Source organism: Phyllobates terribilis, unplaced genomic scaffold (assembly GCF_046119375.1).
Source record: "Phyllobates terribilis strain yellow unplaced genomic scaffold, ASM4611937v1 Scaffold_4__5_contigs__length_816908805, whole genome shotgun sequence".
NCBI lineage: Eukaryota > Metazoa > Chordata > Amphibia > Anura > Dendrobatidae > Phyllobates > Phyllobates terribilis.
The window spans coordinates 599,096,700-599,116,547 of record NW_027362764.1 but is presented as its reverse complement, the minus strand read 5'-3'; the positions used below and the strand labels follow the sequence as shown (position 1 = coordinate 599,116,547).

At 42.5% G+C, this 19,848-nt stretch overlaps 1 protein-coding gene across 1 annotated transcript in view; it reads left to right on the top strand.

The window, feature by feature from the left end:
* Positions 1 to 19,848, top strand: part of B4GALT6 (beta-1,4-galactosyltransferase 6) — a 94,854-nt gene that overhangs the window by 45,553 nt on the left and 29,453 nt on the right. The window contains exons 2-3 of the mRNA XM_073679204.1: positions 5,853 to 5,975; positions 15,666 to 15,779. Of these exons, the coding sequence (XP_073535305.1) occupies positions 5,853 to 5,975; positions 15,666 to 15,779 (237 nt within the window). The remainder of the gene's footprint in view (positions 1 to 5,852; positions 5,976 to 15,665; positions 15,780 to 19,848) is intronic.

Genomic DNA, 19,848 nt, shown 5'->3' with positions numbered 1-19,848 from the left:
GGCTGGAAAACAAGTAGGTGGGGAAGTGCACTGTTTTTTTTTTTTTGTCCACTCCAAAGGTGCACCAAACGCCTGTGCTTGGTTTGAACAGTTATGTGCTGACCGACTTCCTTTTAGGAGTTAGAAGACTTGAGTTGTTGGTAAAAAAACAAAAAAGCATTTGGCTGACCTCTTTCTCCCCATGATTCAGACAAGCGTGCATGTATTCACAGTAGGACAAGGGGAGTAAGTGCCTGACAGATATCTCTGTATGTCCCTGAGAACAAAGGAATTGGCCAGTACAACCATCCATTTCTCATCTCTGGAAATGATTGTCGAGAGAAGAAAATTGGGAGGCCCCAATACACATCAGATGGTCAGGCTGAACAGCCGATTTACATATAATGTCTGACTGTTTACAGGTGTAAATAACCCTTTTTAATATAGGAGATGCTGTGACGATCAGATAATCCTAGACCAGAGCAGCCATTTCTACTGCCCCGTATCTATTATACTATATAATTCAAGAATTATTTGTTCCAGTGCAGTAAAAGCTCCTTTAGGCTGTGTTCACATTACATTTGGTATATATGCATTAAAAAGTCCCAGTGTATACTCTGAACATATTCATGGGGCTGATAGATGCTGATGGAATAATGTACTAGACTACACTATTCCATACAAAGATATACAATAAGTCCAGAAGAAGTAACCATCAGACCTGAGCCTGATTCTCCAGAGAACGTGACGTGAAGGGTTTGATATTCCCCCATCAGTAGATTTTTATCGGTGTGATTCATCTGTGGAGTATACTTTTGACGTGAGGGCATCCATGGTAGGAAGTATGGAGTTGCGTTGACACACAGTAGTCTTCTATGTTTCTCTCTATGCTAGGATGGAATCGGTCACCTTGGGAGACGTGTAATTGAGTTAGTTCTGTTTTTCTGGGCCATATGCCAAGGTTTCCTGTTCCGAATAACAATGGTCTCTGAGGTACTAACTAATAGTAGCCAGGGGAGGTGAGGCTGAAGCTGAGCAGTAACATCATTTGTCTAAGAGAATATCCAGGAAGTAAAGCCTACGTCAAATCGCAGTTTTGTCCGAGGAGACTAGCAACCATTTTTGTAGGCTGATGGCATATAACGTCTGGATAGCTGGACATATACAGTCATGGCCAAAAGTATTGAGAATGAGACAAATAGTAATTTTTCCAAAGTTTACTGCTTCATTTTTTGTAATGGCAATTTGCATATACTCCTGAATGTCAGAGTGATCAGATTAACAGCAATTACTGTACTTGCAAAGTCAATATTTGCCCAGAAAATGAACTTTAACCCCCAAAACACATTTCAACATCATTGCAGTCCTGCCTTAAAAGGAGCAGCTAACATCGTTTTAGTGATTGATCCATTAACACAGGTGTGGGTGTTGATGAGGACAGGGCTGGTGATCAATCAGTCATGATTAAGTAAGAATGACATCACTGGACACTTTAAAAGGAGGCTGGTTCTTGGTATCATTGTTTCTCTTCAGTTAACCATGGTTATCTCTAAAGAAACACGTGCAGCCATCATTGCACTGCACAAAAATGGCCTAACAGGGAAGAGTATCGCAGCTACAAAGATTGCACCTCAGTCAACAATCTATCGCATCATCAAGAACTTCAAGGAGAGAGCTTCCATTGTTGTCAAAAAGGCTCCAGGGCGCCCAAGAAAGACCAGCAAGTGCCAGGACCGTATCTTAAAACTGTTTCAGCTGCGGGATCGGACTACCAGCAGTGCCGAGCTTGCTCAGGAATGGCAGCAGGCTGGTGTGAGTGCTTCTGCACGCACTGTGAGGCGGAGACTCTTTGAGCAAGGGCTGGTTTCAAGGAGGGCAGCAAAGAAGCCACTTCTCTCCAGAAAAAACATCAGGGAACGACTGATATTCTGCAAAAGGTACAGGGAGTGGACTGCTGAGGACTGGGGCAAAGTCATTTTCTCTGATGAATCCCCTTTTCGATTGTTTGGGACATCTGGAAAACAGCTTATTCGGAGAAGAAGAGGTGAGCGCTACCACCAGTCTTGTCTCATGCCAACTGTAAAGCATCCTGAAACCATTCATGTGTGGGGTTGCTTCTCAGCCAAGGGAATCGGCTGACTCACAGTCTTGCCTAAAAACACAGCCATGAATAAAGAATGGTACCAGAATGTCCTCCAAGAGCAACTTCTCCCAACCGTCCAAGAGCAGTTTGGCGCCCAACAATGCCTTTTCCAGCATGATGGAGCACCTTGCCATAAAGCAAAGGTGATAACTAAATGGCTCATGGAACAAAACATAGAGATTTTGGGTCCATGGCCTGGAAACTCCCCAGATCTTAATCCCATTGAGAACTTGTGGTCAATCATCAAGAGATGGGTGGACAAACAAAAACCAACAAATTCTGGCAAAATGCAAGCATTGATTATGCAAGAATGGACTGCTATCAGTCAGGATTTGGTCCAAAAGTTGATTGAGAGCATGCCAGGGAGAATTACAGAGGTCTTGAAGAAGAAGGGGCAACACTGCAAATATTGACTTGCTGCATTAACTCATTCTAACTGTCAATATAACCTATTGGTACTCATAATATGATTGCAATTATATTTCTGTATGTGATATAAACATCAGGCAAACACTAATAAAAACCAGAGGCCAGCAGATCATGTGAAAATATAATTTTGGTGTCATTCTCAAAACTTTTGGCCATGACTGTACAAGATACCTGTTGGACGAACATTTATTCGGCAGGCAGCTATATCTCCTGACTCCCCAATACATGTGAGGGCTTTATTGGTCCCAGTGTTCATGTATTTCCAACAGGGAGGGAGGTGACATCTGCCACTAGCTTGGCAGCGGCCTATCTCCCCTGAATAAAGGATTGGATGCCACCTGTCCGATCCTTCTCTTCCCTGACATCATCTATCAGGAGGTCTCCATACACATCACCTGGTCGGCCTCTCCTACCGAACTTGGTGGGTTTGGCCTCCTTTCAGTTGTGTGTATGAGGACTGTAACTGTATCCTGGTCACTGGGCCACAAACTTTGGCTACAAACATATTTTTTACATAGTAAAAGAAGGGCTGGATCCATCACACAACGGACATAGATAGTGCTTGATGCACCCATGTACTTTTTTTAATGTGATTTTTAAGGGTCTTCTACTCAAATATTTTGGCATGTGGAACGAAGCCCCGGCACAATGTGACTGCAGGATCAGATAACACAGGATTTGTTTTTCTGTTACCATGGAAATATATAGTCCCATATCAGAGCCGTAGACGCAGAACAATGAAATTTGTCAAGATACTTTATTTTTCATTTTAGATTGAAAGAATATAAAAATGTATATGCGATGGTAATCTACCTATGTGTAGTTCTGCATCGCACTGCTCAGCTTTGTAGTGGAAACCTGGCGCAGTCTCCGCTCTCCACTATTGATGTGAACGTGCCTTTGCTTAGATTGTTGTATTGGATTTTCAGTAACTGAAATCTCTGCGCAGTGTTATAGGGTTTAAGTGCTTTTAGGTGTAATTTTCTCACTTGTATCTATGATCTCTAAGGAGTTTGACTGCATTTCCCTTATAGCTTGGCTTGTACTAATAGAAGTCAACAAGACTGGATAACATCCTTTCACTTAAGGTGGCCATTGGCCATACACCTTCTATAGACAATGCTGAAATCAGCAGTCAGCTGTCTGTTAGCTCAGACGCTCTCTTTGCCGTGTGAGGTAGGAGTCCTGGTACTCGTAATGTGAGGGCTCTTTCTCCTTATTACTCTGCATAGAGTGCAAGCTGTCAATCAGTGCAGGAGGGCGGGGATGGGAGGTGTTGGCTCACAGCTCATGAATACTGAGGACTCCTCAGCACTCCTGTGCACCGTACAAGACCAGCAGAAGATCCACCATGTCATGCTACATTTTGCAGAAATGTATGGCCAGCCATGGCGTCCACTATTGCGGAATATGCAGTTTGCCGGTGATGGCTGGAGCCAGACGTCATACTACAGTGATGGGCAACATAAGGAGAGTGATGGGACCACGGTACCGTGGGCTAATACCACGCAAACAATATTGTGCAGTTTGGTTTGAGCACCTGGCTCAGAATATTGCAGCAAATCGTTAAAAAGACCCAATAACATTAAGTGTGTGTTATGGCTACCACGGCATAAATGGTAGGCTAAGGTAATGGTAGTCACAGTCGCATGCATCACATATCTGTTATTTTAAATTGGTGTGTTTGTTAGTGTTAGCGTGGTGATTGCTCATTCAGTGTTGATTCATAATGTATAACAGACATTGTAACTTTGGGTTCCCCCTTCTTCCCTGTTAATAGAAGGAATTATTCTGTGCAGTTGCTGGAAACATGATAGAATGTGAATACATGTTATGTAGAGCAATGTGAAGTAATGGCCTACATAATAGTTGTTCAGAACTACAATTAGGTGGAATAATTTGTAATTTACTTCTCAATATTGAAATTGTTGCACCAAGGAGGAAAAGTTGTGGAGCTATGAAAATAAGAGTCAATAGACACGTTAATGATCTGCAAATAATAATAATAAAAAAAATTGTTTTGAAAAGGTTGTGTACATTCAGTATCAAGTATGAGCGCCACATGCAGAAATACACGCCATGAGGTTAATGGTTGTCAGAGCAATGTTCTGCCTCTCTGAATGCACCTGGGCATGCACATCGTCAACATCCACTGCTGGCAGCTCCTTTTGCAGTTGCCGACCAATGATGTGTTTAAATGTGCTTGAGGGGAGAAGAGTCTGGAGAAGCTGCAGGTCATTGTAGCATGTTTACTCTGTGTACGCTGATCACAGTAGCATGAGCAACATACGACCTGGTGTTATCGTGTTGAAAAAAAAAGGATATTGGGACACGAAGGGGAAAATGGCTGTACCACTCAAATCAATGTAACGCTGAGCTGTTAGTGTACCTGGATTGAAGAATATAGGGGTCCGGCTACCGTACATTATGCCACCCCACACCATAATCCTGGGAGTAGGACTGGTGTGATTTTTCCCTCTTAAAGGCCTCTTCATGGCGTTGCCCATGTGGTTACCAGTCCAATCTTTGGCTATCATTGGATCCAAAGCAAAGCTAGACTCATCGCTGAAGAGGCTAGACATCCATTCTGGCTCCGTTGCTGTCTTGCTATGCACCATGGTAGCCTTTGAGAGCTGTGGTGTGAGGTGAATGAAACGTCTTTTGTTGGTTTGCATTGCCGCTGTTTGCGCCTTAGGTTTGGTATGTGACGTTCAGTTTCACCTGTAGTACCGAAAGGATCACTATGCGCCATTCTTCGAATCTGACAACCAAGCCGCGCAGAGGATCGCCTCTGTGCACCTCTTGCTGTCATTCCAGTTCATCGTCGTTCTCTCACCCACTGGGACACGCAACGTTGAACAATGATGACCTCTCTGCCTACGTATGTAGCGATCTGCTGAGGTGATAAACCAAGGTCTTTTAGTCCAAGGATTCTGTCCCTCTGTTTGTGACAAGTGGCAATAACTGGCACATTGACCAACTGGGGGCATCACACAGTCATCCCACAAGACTTGATCTGTTTTGAGGTTCCTCCTTGCTGTTGCAATTGTGTGAGGGTATTTGTCAGTAATGGTATGTATCTGCCATGAGCAGAGGCAGAAAAATGTAGACACGACGCGTCCTACAATCCACTGCTTCTGCTAGAAAAGCGGAGACTTTCATAGGTGATGGTCCAAAGGAAATCCATCTGCTGTTAGTTTGCAGTATATTTTCTATGCATCTTTCTCCACCGTCTTTATGCTTTTCAGCATTTCATCTCTCTAACACACATCAACAATTCAGTTTTTCTTTTGTCTTTCAGCAAACACCTACCTCTTCATGGTGCAAGCCCAAGGTATAATGCTAAGGGACAATGTTCGAACCATTGGAAATATGATAAGACAGTATACCAACAAAAACGGCACTGGTGCACTCAACGGGACAGGTAAGACTGACGGTTTACCCGAATTACATGTAGCTCATGAGACACGAATCCTGTTAATTAAGAAGTGCCTGTGGCTGAAAGGGATTTCCTACTGAACATGATAACATGACTAAATGGGTGATGATGATCTCCGCGTAAAACTTTGTGCTGCAGACAAAACATTTAGAGGAATCCTTGATTTTCCAGTGTTTGCAGTAAACAGTCCATTCACCCCTGTCCTCCGAATGAAGTGTTCAAACTCCCAAGTAATTAGATTTGATGTCATTGTTAGTTGCTAGACATGAAATTATTAGCTGTTCTGCTGTCGTTTGTTTGACAGATTCTAGGGAGAAAATGGATTGGGCATGTTGAGTTTCAACATGCTTGATCCTTGGTTCTTATGGTAGGCAAGCTGTCACCAGAGGTCTAATTTAGTATCTTTTGATAGAAACACATATGCTTGGCCTGTGCATGGAGGTGTCTGAGGAATAGCTATCAGTTGAACAAGCAGCCAACAGCCATTGAAAGTATATGACCCCTTAACTAACAGATGAATAAGAGAAGACAACGTGTCACATTGACCAAACAACCCAAGGCCATCTATACTAATAGATAATTACCATGCTGTCAGATTAAGGCAACCCCTGTAGACCATGGTTTTTATTAAACTGTGGCCTTTTTGGCCTGTACAGTGTGTAATACTGATTTTCCCCTCTAGTGGTTCTTACATGAGAAATACGTATATGGGTCGCCTGAATTTTCATATCTGTTATCAGCAATTTCTGAAGTCGAACCCTGTGTCAATCATCTGCTTTAGTATAAAAAGCAGTGATCATGATATAATACTTCTTAAAGGAGTTTTATGGCTTTATTCCCCAGGCACAGTTCATTGCAAAAATAAAATTCAAACTTGGCTTTTCTTACGCTCCCCAGGTCCAGCATTGGAACTCCGCCACTGCTCCTGTCATTGTTTTGTCTGCAGAGCTGATAACATGACGACAGCGCTGCAGCCAATTGCTGAGCAGAGCAGATCTGCCTTTGTAAATGGTACAAGCCGCTGAGCTCCGTGGTAGTCTGCAGCGCTGTCCGCGTGATGTCAGCTCTGCAAACCTGGGCAGGGAAAATAAATCACAGGTATTGTTTTTTTACATCAAACTGAATATTTTTTTGATTGGGAAACCCCCTTTAAACTTTCACCGTAAATGGCATATAAAAGGAACATGGAAGGAGCATCACCCGGGAGATCCTGCCTTCTGTAGTGTCTTCCTGTGCATTATTTCCTGTAGAATAATGAATGAATGAAATGTGGCGTGGATGCATTTGTGGTCATGCCTTTAAGGTGGAATTTGCTGGCTGTATGCCTTCTCATAAACACAAATCTGACTACAAATGACTCTGCTCTATCTCTGGAGCACGAGGGACTTTACTATGTCATTTATTACAAGCCTTGCACAATACCCTTTTAATTACTTAAAATGTGCCCCCAGCTTTCCCTGTCTGAGCCCATGTACAACCATCCGTCACACTGGTTTCACTTTTTTTTTTTTTGAGCCAAAGCTTGAAGTGGTTTGAAAAGAAATGGGAAATACAAAAGCCCTAACATTTCTCCTTGCTGGATCCTTTCTTGCATTTGGTTAAAAAAACTGCAGCAGAACCTTCAGGTTTTTTTTTTTCCTTTCATTTTTAAATGACACCGCCACTAAAACGGTAAGGTCTGACAACAAAATGGACTTTGTCTTCAGTCTCCTTCCAAGACTGCCAGTAGAAGCTCGGAGTATGAATGGAAAACTTATGGCAAAATAGATAGGAAACATTAAAGCAAACTGTTAGCACTTATTCAACTTTTCTTGTAGATTTAATTTGAAAAAATAAACTTTACATGGGTTTTCTTTAATGCCCTTTAAACTTTCATTTAAAAAAAAAAAATATATTGCTAATATAAAATCGTACAGTTGATGAGGCATATATGCATCTATGTAACTAACAGATAAAGCTGCACTCTGTAACACTATAGCATGCAAACATGAAATATATGAAATTGGAATTGCGTTACTACTCTAGAAAAAAGGAAGATACTTAGCACATAAATTGGCCAATCCATGTGTGCCCAGCAGCCACAACAACTTTATTTGTTAGCTCTATATGGAGATTGCTACTCTTAGTATGCACCTGTTCACACCTGTTCTTTGTTTGGAAGTGATGGTCAGTCTTTGATATTTATGTACATAGGCTCTCTGACCGAGCACTCTGTCCATCAGCCTGTGGCGGTTTTAATCACAGCAGGATCCTAACTACCCATATAAATGTAGGATATCCGCTCAGGAGAGGAATGACATTATTATAGGTTCCCAGCAAAGAGGATCGCCTTGTTGTGGCTGCTGGGCACACATGGATTGGCCAATTTATGCGCTAAGTAACTTTGTTTTTTCCTATTTTCTAGAGTAGTAATGCAATTCCAATTTCATGTTTTCATGCTATAGCGCTACAGAGTGGAACTTTATTTGTTAGTTATATATGGAGATGGCTATTCTTAGTATGAAGATGTCCAGACCTGTTCTTTGTTTGTGATGGTTAGTCTTTAATATTTGTCATACGCATCTATGTTTCTCCAATCCAAATGTCCCGTCAATAAAATTTTTGTCCTGCTGGGGTCCCATACATGGCAGAGTCATGGTGTAACACTCTGGTTTTCTTGTCTTTGCTGCTTTATTTTTTGGTCGCCACATGATATCAATGACAGAAATGTACACCAATTTGTATTATAGTGCATTGTAGATGTGGTCTGGGCAATAACTTAATGATTTGCGTTGGTATGAATACCCTTTATGTATTAAAGTCTTCGTGTTGTGAAGACATGCCTTGTCCATTTTAGCTTGTATAGAACCAATGCACAACATTTAAAGGTTGTTCTCCCACTTGTGATCCCTCCTTTAAGCCAGAGCGGAGAACTGTGAGCCTATGTGCACATGGTGTGTTTTTTATGCTTTTTTTCTTTCCCATGCGGAATTGGCCCCCAAAATGCATGTTAATCCTTATACCACCATTGCCTATGAGAATTTTGAAGATCTGTGCACATGATCAGGAATTTTTCTGACAAGATTTCATGTGCGTTTAACCCCTTTACAGCCTGGGACGTATTAGTACGCACCTGGCTGTAACCCCCGGTTCATTGAGGGCTCCGGTGCTGAGCCCACACTGAACCGGGCACATGTCAGCTGTAAGAATCAGCTGACATGTGCCCGCAACAGCCGCGGGTGGAATCGCAATCCACCCGCGGCTGTTAACATGTTAAATGCCACTGTCAATCTCTGACAGCGGCATTTAACATCGCTGCGCCGGAAGCGTGTCACTTACCCCGCCCATCGGTGACCCCTTCACGTGATCGCGGGTCACCGATGGGTGGGCATGACAACCCAGGGTCTGCAGCAGACCCCAGTGGTTGTCATGAGCTGATCGCTATGAGCGCCACCTAGTGGTCGGCACTCCTAGCACAGGAGCATTTCTGCTACATAGAGGTGATCTGCTGATCATCTGTATGTAGCAGAGGCGATCAGACAAGTGCTGCTTCTAGTCTCCTATGGAGACTATAGAAGCAAGCAAAAAGTGAAAAAAAATGTTTTTAAAAATATATAAAAGTTTAAATCACCCCTCTTTCGCCCCATTCAAAATAAAATAATAATAAAAAAACCCCCACATACACATATTTGGTATTGCCGCTTTCAGAATCGCTCGATCTATCAATATAAAAAAAAAATTAATCCGGTAAACGGCGTGACGAGAAAAAAAATTCTAAACGCCAGAATTACGTTTTTTGGTCGCCGCAACATTGTAATAAAATGCAATAACGGGCGATCAAAACATCGGATCTACCCCAAAATGGTATCAATAAAAACTTCAGCTTGGCACGCAAAAAATAAGCCCTCACCCAGCCCCAGAACCCGAAAAATGGAGACGCTACAGGTCTTGGAAAATGGCGCCATTTTTTTTATTTATTTATTTATTTTTTTAGCAAACTTTGGATTTTTTTTCACCACTTAAATAAAAAAGAACCTGTTCATGTTTGGTGTCCACAAACTCGTAATGACCTGGAGAATAATAATGGCAGGTCAGTTTTAGCATTCAGTGAACGTGCTAAAAAAAAAAAAAAAAAAAAAAAAAAAAAATCTGTGGTATTGCACTTTTTTTTGCAATTTCACCGCACTTGGAATTTTTTTCCCGTACACGATATGGTAAAACCAGTAATGTCGTTCAAAAGTACAACTCGTCCCGCAAAAAATAAGCCCTCACATGGCCATATTGACCAAAAAATAAAAACGCTATGGCTCTGGGAACAAGGGGAGCAAAAAACGAAAATGCAAAAAAACGGAAAATCCCAGGGTTGCGAAGTGGTTAAATATGCAGCATGTCCATTCTTTGTGTGTTTTTGCCTGCGTTTTTCCTATGTAATGCATTGGCAAAAACGCATGGTAAAAACTTGCGGAATTTCCGCAGCGTTTTTCCTGCCAAGAGGTGCAGAAATTTCTGCACAAAATACTGATCGTGCGCACATACCCTGAAACGTTATCGCTTTTGCTTGAATTATTTTTTGGCAATAAAATTAAATTGCTAAAATGCCCTCATATAACACTCCTCAACAGTGAAATTGCTGCCACAAGAAGGAAAAGTCATGGCATTATGAAAATCACATAATGGATAGACATAATGATAGGCAACAAAATCCCTGCACTTACACACATTGCTGCTGTTAATGACGTTAATGGTTATCTGAGGAATCTTCTGCCATGGCATCTTGATGATTTGTCCAAGTGCGCTCAGCGTGGGAGAACATTCCTCAGACAACCATGAATGACCTGACTGGTAGGAGCTAAGGCGTGTAAGTGCGTGTAGTTCTGCTTGTGGTTCTCATACTCGATATCTTTCATCATTTGCATATCATTAACATATCTTTCCATCCTTTGATCTCCATAATGTCATAAATTTTGTTTCTTGATATTGTAATTGCAGTGTTGAAGAGTTTGTATGATGAAGCCCGTAGATTAGTAACCTAACGAGCTCTTAGTAAGAAAAGTGTTGTAACTTTAACGCTATTCCTGATGATCTGATTGGTCTTCTCCATATTATCCACAGGGATCTCTTAAGCAGGTTCTCCTAATTCCCAATATACTCTAACAGTGAGAACTTTAAATCGAGGTTCACAGCCACACGGAGAGTTGTGTATTAAAAATTTATTAAAGAGAATTTTCAGCCCCCTTTAAAAAAAAAAAAGTGAATGTAAATGTACTTTATGTGGCAAGTTAAATAACCTGCTAATATACTTCTATAAGGCCAGGTTTTTCTCCATGTGTAGTTCGCAGCTCGATCCAAGGTCCCAGACACTCTCTCCTTTTACTCCCGTGATTGAGACGGGACTATTAATGGCTAAGCCAGCTCCATTCCCCATCACAACTGAGGCTTAAACTGTCATTTAAAATACCCCTGTTAAGAACACCTCTTGTTTTCTGTATGGGGAGCTGCCCTGGTGTGCTCCTAGAAAGAAAGGTGTTGCCCAACCACTGGCCCATGGACCCCCGCAGGTGGGACACTGGTAGTATTGTGCACTGGTGTTGGCGTTACTAAAACTTGGTCCTAGGGATACAACCATATCACTGAAGGAGACACTGGTGTGAAAACTAGGTCACTAGTTATATTTAATAGACTTCTTTACCTTTTACCTTTCTGTATGGCCCAACGCCATCTGTCATATCTGAGCAACCCTTTAACCCATTCAGGGTGGCACTATAAATATGGCCCTCTTCATGTCTACTTGTTCTATTGTAGAAGCTCAGCCTCCGGGTGCAGTATCACATCTGACCACTGAAACTGGGTCAACCATTTATTTTCCAATAAATTACCTGCCACTCTAGCACCGCCGCTCAGGTATTCCTCGCTGATGGTCCTCATTCACATGACCACTGGAGCCAATCATTGGTTTTAGTGGAGAGTTTGCTTGTATGGCAGGTGGCTGCTGAAGACAGTGATTGGCTGCAGCAGTAGAATTATAGAAGTGTCACTGTCGCTGCTGAATCAGCTGGACATCCAGAGCCACGGCCCTAGAACAGAGGAGTGATTAGGGTAAATCATAAGATATTCTCGCTTTTTTTAATTTCTTTTTTTTAAATCCTGGCCGTCCCCTTTCAGCTGTATGAGGTGTATGAATAATCTTATTTGTACAGGCTATTGCTAGTCGTACAGGCATTATCTCAAGGTAGCCCTATAAATTCCAGTGTCAGGCTGAAGGTGGGCTGAAAACACACTAAACTTCAACTCAACAGGTTAAGACGTGAGCATGGCTCCTGTATTTGTGTGACCACAGGGGAGCGGCAGGAACGGCTGCAAGTACCAGACTTCTAGGAGTACACACCTGGCCTTGTAATGGGTTACTCTTACCTAGAGTACAGTATTTAGCTGACAGATCCGTGGTTGCCAACACTGTACATTTACGCTGCATTGCATAGTGGTTTAAAGTGAAGCCCAAATTTGGAGCCATTGTTTTTATGGTTTGTAATAAAATTCCCTAAAAATAGACTCCAAATCATGTTAGTATTTTTACTGGAGTTGATTCAAGAAGTAGAGCAATGTTGGATAGAAGTTTGGGTGTTGTTGGAAGAAGCTCCAGGTTTAAAGGATAGACCCTGCTTTTATCCTCAGTGGGTATGCTGAACATACAAAGTAGTACGAATATTAAGACTGTCCCTTCCAAACAGGCAAATGTGAACAGGTGCCAGCTAAGAGAGACACTCTATATGTAACTAACAAATTAAAGCTGCATTCTGAAACGATATGGTATGTAAACATTGAATATATGAAATACATGATGCCTCTTCCTGGTTAGGGTGCCAAAAAAGGGGGTACGCCTTGTCGCTGGCTGTTGGGCACACATGAATTGGCCAATTCATGTACGAAGTACCTTCGTTTTGTAACTTCTTTTCTACAGCAGAAATGCAATTCCAATTTCATATGTTGAATGTTTACATACTGTAGAGTGCAGCTTTAATTTGTTAGGAACATGTAAATTAGGGAATAGGTGGGGGACCCCTTTCAATGCCATCAAAATATGAATATCTAATTTTTCACTGGAGCTTTGTTTAATGATGAGGAATTTTCCATGGTGCTCCTCACCTCATATGCCAGATAGCTGCATATTTTGGCAGTGCCAAATGAACTTTGAGTTTATTGTCCTCTATTGGCTGCATGCGTGTGTGTGATATTTTATAGCTTGTCAATTGTCTCAGGTTTAATGATATTTTGATAAAAAATAAATTTAATATCAATCGTTGATAAAGGGTTTACAAAGGGGAAAAAAAAGCCTTTGCCCTTTGGACTTTGTCTTGGTTTACAGTGTAATAACATTGAATCATGGTGGTTTTAAAGAGTATGTGCACCTGTGTCATAGATATAGATCTAACAGTAACTTTTTCCATGTACTGTGAATAGTTCACGTGGCAGCATTCTGCTGGCCAATCTCTACAATTATTTCTCTGTTTTCTTGGACGTGCTTGAGCATGGAGCTGCTAGTAATGGGTTTAGTGAGCATTCCCTGTGAAGCATGCTCACACTGCTGCTTTTATAATGCTGTAGCCCAGTAGTTGGAATACTGGGGGCCAGCCTGTGGACTCCACTGTGGACATCTCTATGTGCATGCTTCAAAACAGTAGAAGTTCTAGGATAATTCTCTACATTTCAAAGTGAATTAACCATAAGTGATAACCTTTTTATTATCGGGTTTTCCCATCTTTTAGTGGCGCATTACTAGGGTAATCCAGCACATTGTGATCGGTCGGAATCTGGCCCCCACTGACCTAAGAATAATGGGGTCGGAGTGCTGATTTAAAACTGATTTTTTTTTGTACTGTCCTCCAAACAGCACACACCTAGACACCTGGCTGACCGGGGAGCGTTAGCAGGGCCACACATTGACCTGGGTAGTTGCACGATGCAGTGGAAATCATTGAATACAACACTGTAAATCTGTGCTGTGTACCCTTCATTGTCTGGATTATTGATGAATCTATTGGTTGGACCACCACGGGTTATATGCTGATGGCATACTCTAGCCATATGCTATCCCTTTATAAGATGGGAATTGCTTCTTACGTTTTAGCAATCCCTTATTGATAGGTTTGCTGTCTGATCCTTTGTCAGTATTTGTAGGTTCAGTAAGTCTCTTAGCCATTATTCCCACTCAGCAATGGCAATGCAGCCTGAGCTTTTTAGTGTGTCTTGGCCTGCAGTGTAGTAATATCAGTCAGGCACCGTGTCTTATTGTGAGGTCCATAGATGAAGCTACTTAAAGGGAATCTGTCAGCTAAAAATGGTAATGCTAAGTACAGTTGTTTGATGCCCTGTTGGAGTGGCCTAGCAGTTCAGTGAACCTTCCAGCCTGCTTGTATTCCACATACCTCCGCCGCCCTCTTCCATGATTGACAGCTCTGACTTTACAGTCTTGCCTCATTAGCCAGAGAAGAACAGAAAGCGTAAAAAATAAAGTAGGTGGGACGAGGTGCTGAACTATTCGGCCATGCTACGGGTGCTCCCGAGTGCCGGAGCCTAATTTCAACAGTAATTTGTGTTGACCAACCCCCGTTATGGCATATATTTTTTACTTTTTTTTTTTTTTTTTTTTTAAGAGACACTAAACATCTAGTCTAAGGGAACCTAATCTGGTCAAATGATATAATCTTAAGACAAGGACCATGACAAATTTTATATTTAAGGAAAGTAAAAGAAAAGCGGAGGAAGGGGAGAAGAAGCAGAAAACAAGGCTAAGTTTTCTAACATTTGGGAGAAGTAGTGGGTAACTCCTAGGTAGAATTAGGATACATATTTTGAGATGGTAAGATATGACCCCCATGGACCTGGTGGAAGCAGGAAGGATCTAGGGTTGAGTGTGTACTGGCACCTACAGTGTGTGTGCCCCTGCTCTGACAGTGTGAGCGCCGCTGGACTCATTCACTGTCTGTGTGTCGTGGATTGAGTTTAGGTGGACAATTGAGTTCTGTCCGGGTCAGAAACAGTGCTCAAAATGTGAATGAAGGGGGCATAACTGTGCACTGAGCCCTTCCCAGGCCTTGGGTGCACAGAAGCTTCCTCATTTGCATATGAAATAAGTAATTTTCCAGGCAGTAAAATGCTTAAGTATATTGCTGGTATAACTTTTATAGGAGCTAAGTCCTTTATATAACCGTGTAAAAAATTTTATGTGCGTTATGAGGTGACAGACTCCCTTTAAACTTCCCTGACAATTAATGGTTTGCATTTAGTTGTGTAGGGTCATTCACCTGAGGCATATAGATAAGAAATCTCCCCACTAGTGAGAAATAACCAGTAAAGTGGCTAGGTAGCTTCTCCATACACATGCACAGTGGTTTTGCTGAGCGTGCATGTGTTCTTAATGAAAAGGCAGTTAACCACTGCGACACACTTTAGGACTGTCATCAGGGCAAATCGATCAGATATGTTTAATCATCAGAGGGTCGTTCAGTGTGGGGATATCCTGAAGTCCATCACAATTTGCTGTAGGTGTATAATGTCTGGCTGCTTGGTATCACTTTTCTATATTTTTTTTACGTTACTTCATTTTTACAGACACTGGGACATTTTCACATTGTTGGTCAAAAGTATTCTGCAGTTTTCTCAGGTTTGGATCTGTGTTTTTGTTTTTTTCCTCCACAGATTATCCAGATGGGACAAACTCTACAGACTTCACTGCACAGTCTACCATGTACCTGCCAGAAAACTTTACGATCTCTCCACACCTCCCGTGCCCCGAGAAGCTGCCTTTTATGCGTATGTATTACAATGCTAAGGTTTGGCTTTGTGCATTTTAACTCTACAAATTGCAAAATGTTATTATTTTTCAAAAACTTCAGTAAGACTTTAAAGGGAACCTGTCAGACCTCCCTCCTGTCCCCAACTTCTGCTATCAATCATTATTCCTTTTTTCTGATGCCAAATTTTATGTGTAATACGAATATTGACACAATAACATAAATGTACGTTTATTGCTTGCCATAGCCTAATGAGGCAGGACTAATCCTGCAACGTGTCTATTCCCTGGACTATTCCTGCCTTTGGTCCACTAATCCCTGGGCTCTCCCAGCAAACCAGGCTGTGCCAGAGATTATTGTAGTCAGCAGACCACCAAAGTATGAAATGAGGAAGCCCCTCTAAAGCTCCCCATTTATTTTCTACAAGAAAAGGGAAGAATCCGAGTCACCACAAAGGTGATTTTTCAGCACGTGATGTGGTGAGCTCTTACACTCATCCGTTTGAGCTTTGTGTCCCAGTGTAATCCTAGGCCTGATGGCTGCATCTGGCTGAAATATTGAACTTTTCATGTCCATCTGTAGAAGTCATTAAACGTCCTTCTGCCTGGAGTCTGCGGAAAATGCTGAATAATATTTTATAAGATTAGCACAGACAATGAAACGAGTCAGGAGAGCTGCATGAAAATGAAGCGGTCTGCCCGGAAAATAGACAAACCGGCTGCTAGATTCATCTGGCTGGCTACTACAGCGTACGGTATTCTGCCCACCCCTGCCCTAATCTTAGGCAAAACGACTCACCGGAATCTGGATCCGGAATTTTGTGTTATTTTGTTGTAAGTCCTTCTGTTCTTAAAGGAGCATTAAGTGATAAATACATGTAGTTATCAAAGTAAAGCCTTTCCATAGAGCTGCTAAATACACGTATAACACTTGTCATTGTAAGCGTTTCATCGACATGGCTGTAATTAGTTGCATTCACCTCACACACTGATGTCACACCATGACCATTATACAAAGATCCGTTGTGCTATCCAGGTGCCGCTCATGTCTTCCTGCAGACAGCTCAGATCACTTTTCTAAGAAGTGCATTCTGCTATGCCAGTAACTGAAGAAGAGGTTCTGCAGCAGATGCAGGGTACTTACAGTGTGGCTGCTGCCAAACCTAGGTATACAACCGCTGCTGACCTCCAGTTGAACATTTTTGTCAGGCCTTTGGATGTGCTGGTTGGTGAGCTGCTACTGAGGTTCCAGAAAAATCTTTGAAATTATTTTTCAAGTCTTTTAAAAAAAACTTTTAAAATGTGAAAAAAGGTTTAAGTACTTGGCTATATACACTGCTCAAAAAAATAAAGGGAACACGCAAATAACACATCCTAGATCTGAACGAATCAAATATTCTCATTGAATACTTGGTTCTGTACAAAGTTGAATGTGCTGACAACAAAATCACACAAAAATAATCAATGGAAATCAAATTTATTAACCAATAGAGGCCTGGATTTGGAGTCACCCCCAAAATTAAAGTGGAAAAACACACAATACATTCTGATCCAACTTTGACGTAATGTCCTTAAAACAAGTCAAAATGAGGCTCAGTATTGTGTGTGGCCTCCACGTGCCTGTATGACCTCCCTACAACGCCTGGGCATGCTCCTGATGAGATTGCGGATGATCTCCTCCCAGACCTGGACTAAAGCATCCACCAACTCCTGGACAGTCTGTGGTGCAATTTAACGGTGGATGGAGCGAGACATGATGTCCCAGATGTGCTCAATCATATTCAGGTCTGGGGAACAGGCGGGCCAGTCCATAGCTTCAATGCCTTCATCTTGCAGGAACTGCTGACACACTCCAGCCACATGAGGTCTGGCATTGACCTGCATTAGGAGGAACCCAGGGCCAACCGCACCAGCATATGGTCTCACAAGGGGTCTGAGGATCTCATCTCGGTACCTAACGGCAGTCAGGCTACCTCCGGCGAGCACATGGAGGGCTGTGCGGCCCTCCAAAGAAATGCCACCCCACACCATTACTGACCCACTGCCAAACCGGTCATGCTGAAGGATGTTGCAGGCAGCAGATCGCTCTCCACGGCGTCTCCAGACTCTGTCACGTCTGTCACATGTGCTCAGTGTGAACCTGCTTTCATCTGTGAAGAGCACAGGGCGCCAGTGGCGACTTTGCCAATCCTGGTGTTCTGTGGCAAATGCCAAGTGTCCTGCACGGTGTTGGGCTGTGAGCAAAACCCCCATCTGTGGACGTCGGGCCCTCCTTCCACCCTCATGGAGTCTGTTTCTAACCATTTGTGCAGACACATGCACATTTGTGGCCTGCTGGAGGTCATTTTGCAGGGCTCTGGCAGTGCTCCTCCTGTTCCTCCTTGCACAAAGGCGGAGGTAACGGTCCTGCTGCTGGGTTGTTGCCCTCCTACGGCCCCCTCCACGTCTCCTGGTGTACTGGCCTGTTTCCTGGAAGCGCCTCCAGCCTCCGGACACTACACTGACAGACACAGCAAACTTTCTTGCCACAGCTCACATTGATGTGCTATCCTGGATGAGCTGCACTACCTGAGCAACTTCTGTGGGTTGTAGAGTCTGTCTCATGCTACCACGAGTGTGAAAGCACAACCAACATTCAAAAGTGACCAAAACATCAGCCAGAAAGCATTGGTACTGAGATGTGGTCTGTGGTCCCCACCTGCAGAACCACTCCTTTATTGAGGGTGTCTTGATAATTTTCAATAATTTCCATCTATTGTCTATTCCATTTGCACAACAGCATGTGAAATTGATTGTCAATCAGTGTTGCTTCCTAAGTGGACAGTTTGATTTCACAGAAGTGTTATTGACTTGGAGTTATATTCTGTTGTTTAAGTGTTCCCTTTATTTTTTTGAGCAGTGTACCATGATACAGGCCGCATCGTCAGTTACTGCAGTTATTCTAAAGTCTTCTGCCCTGGTGAGAGTAGCATATATATGTACGCACAACTCCATATTGACCCAACACCTGTTTCAGGTCCAAGGTCTGGGATTCTTGCAGTAAGAAGCAGTTATTCTCATATAATTGTTCTTTTTTCCACTGCAAAATATACTCCCTACTTCCTGATAGAAGCAAACTTACATAGTCATAGGGGTGGTCCCACCGTCAAATGTCATTTTCATTGTATAGATGAGAACATATTGAACCTTTTCCTTTTACATTGTAATAACCCCCACCTCCACCCCCAAATCACTGAAGAGTGCTTACAATTACTTACATAGTATGGTGCCACCTAGAGTTCAAAATGGATAGCAATGTGCACTTCCACCCTGTAAGCTGAATACTGCAAGGACCCATGCTCAATCCCTCTTTTCAATGCAAGGAATTTTTCTTTCATGCTAGTAACACTAAAATTACTTTAGAAACGGCTCTTAAAGAGGATGTCTCTTACAGGCCTTAATGTTCCTATAGAAGACAATGGAGCCTGGGAAAATGAATCACTTACACACTAATAGCACAATGCACCAGATTTAGACAAGGCCATGAGCATTTTATTTTGTGCTTTATGCCAAAACTATAGATTAAAAGGGTTTTCCAAGATTTTAATGTTAGTAACCTAATCTTCAGATCGGTCCTCCATATCAGAACAATGGGGATGAGACTCCGCGACATCCCCCACCCCCAAAGTGGTAAGCTGACTGAAGTGGCACAGCTACAGAGTATGAATGGCGCTGCACGCTCTCACATTTGAAAACCTGCAATATCAATTCATGGCCATGACGCAATGTACGGCGCAATGAAATTGTCAGTGCCTCATGGGACCTTCATTAAACTGATGAGTGCTGGGAGTAATTGCATATGCAATCTATTTCCATCATTTCTCCATTTTCATATTGGAGGGATGTCCTAATTGAGCAGCGCTAGGTTGTGAGGTAGAGGTGTGAGTTACATATTGGAGGGATGTCCTAATTGAGCAGCGCTAGGTTGTGAGGGTGGAGGTGTGAGTTACATATTGGAGGGATGTCCTAATTGAGCAGCGCTAGGTTGTGAGGTAGAGGTGTGAGTTACATATTGGAGGGATGTCCTAATTGAGCAGCGCTAGGTTGTGA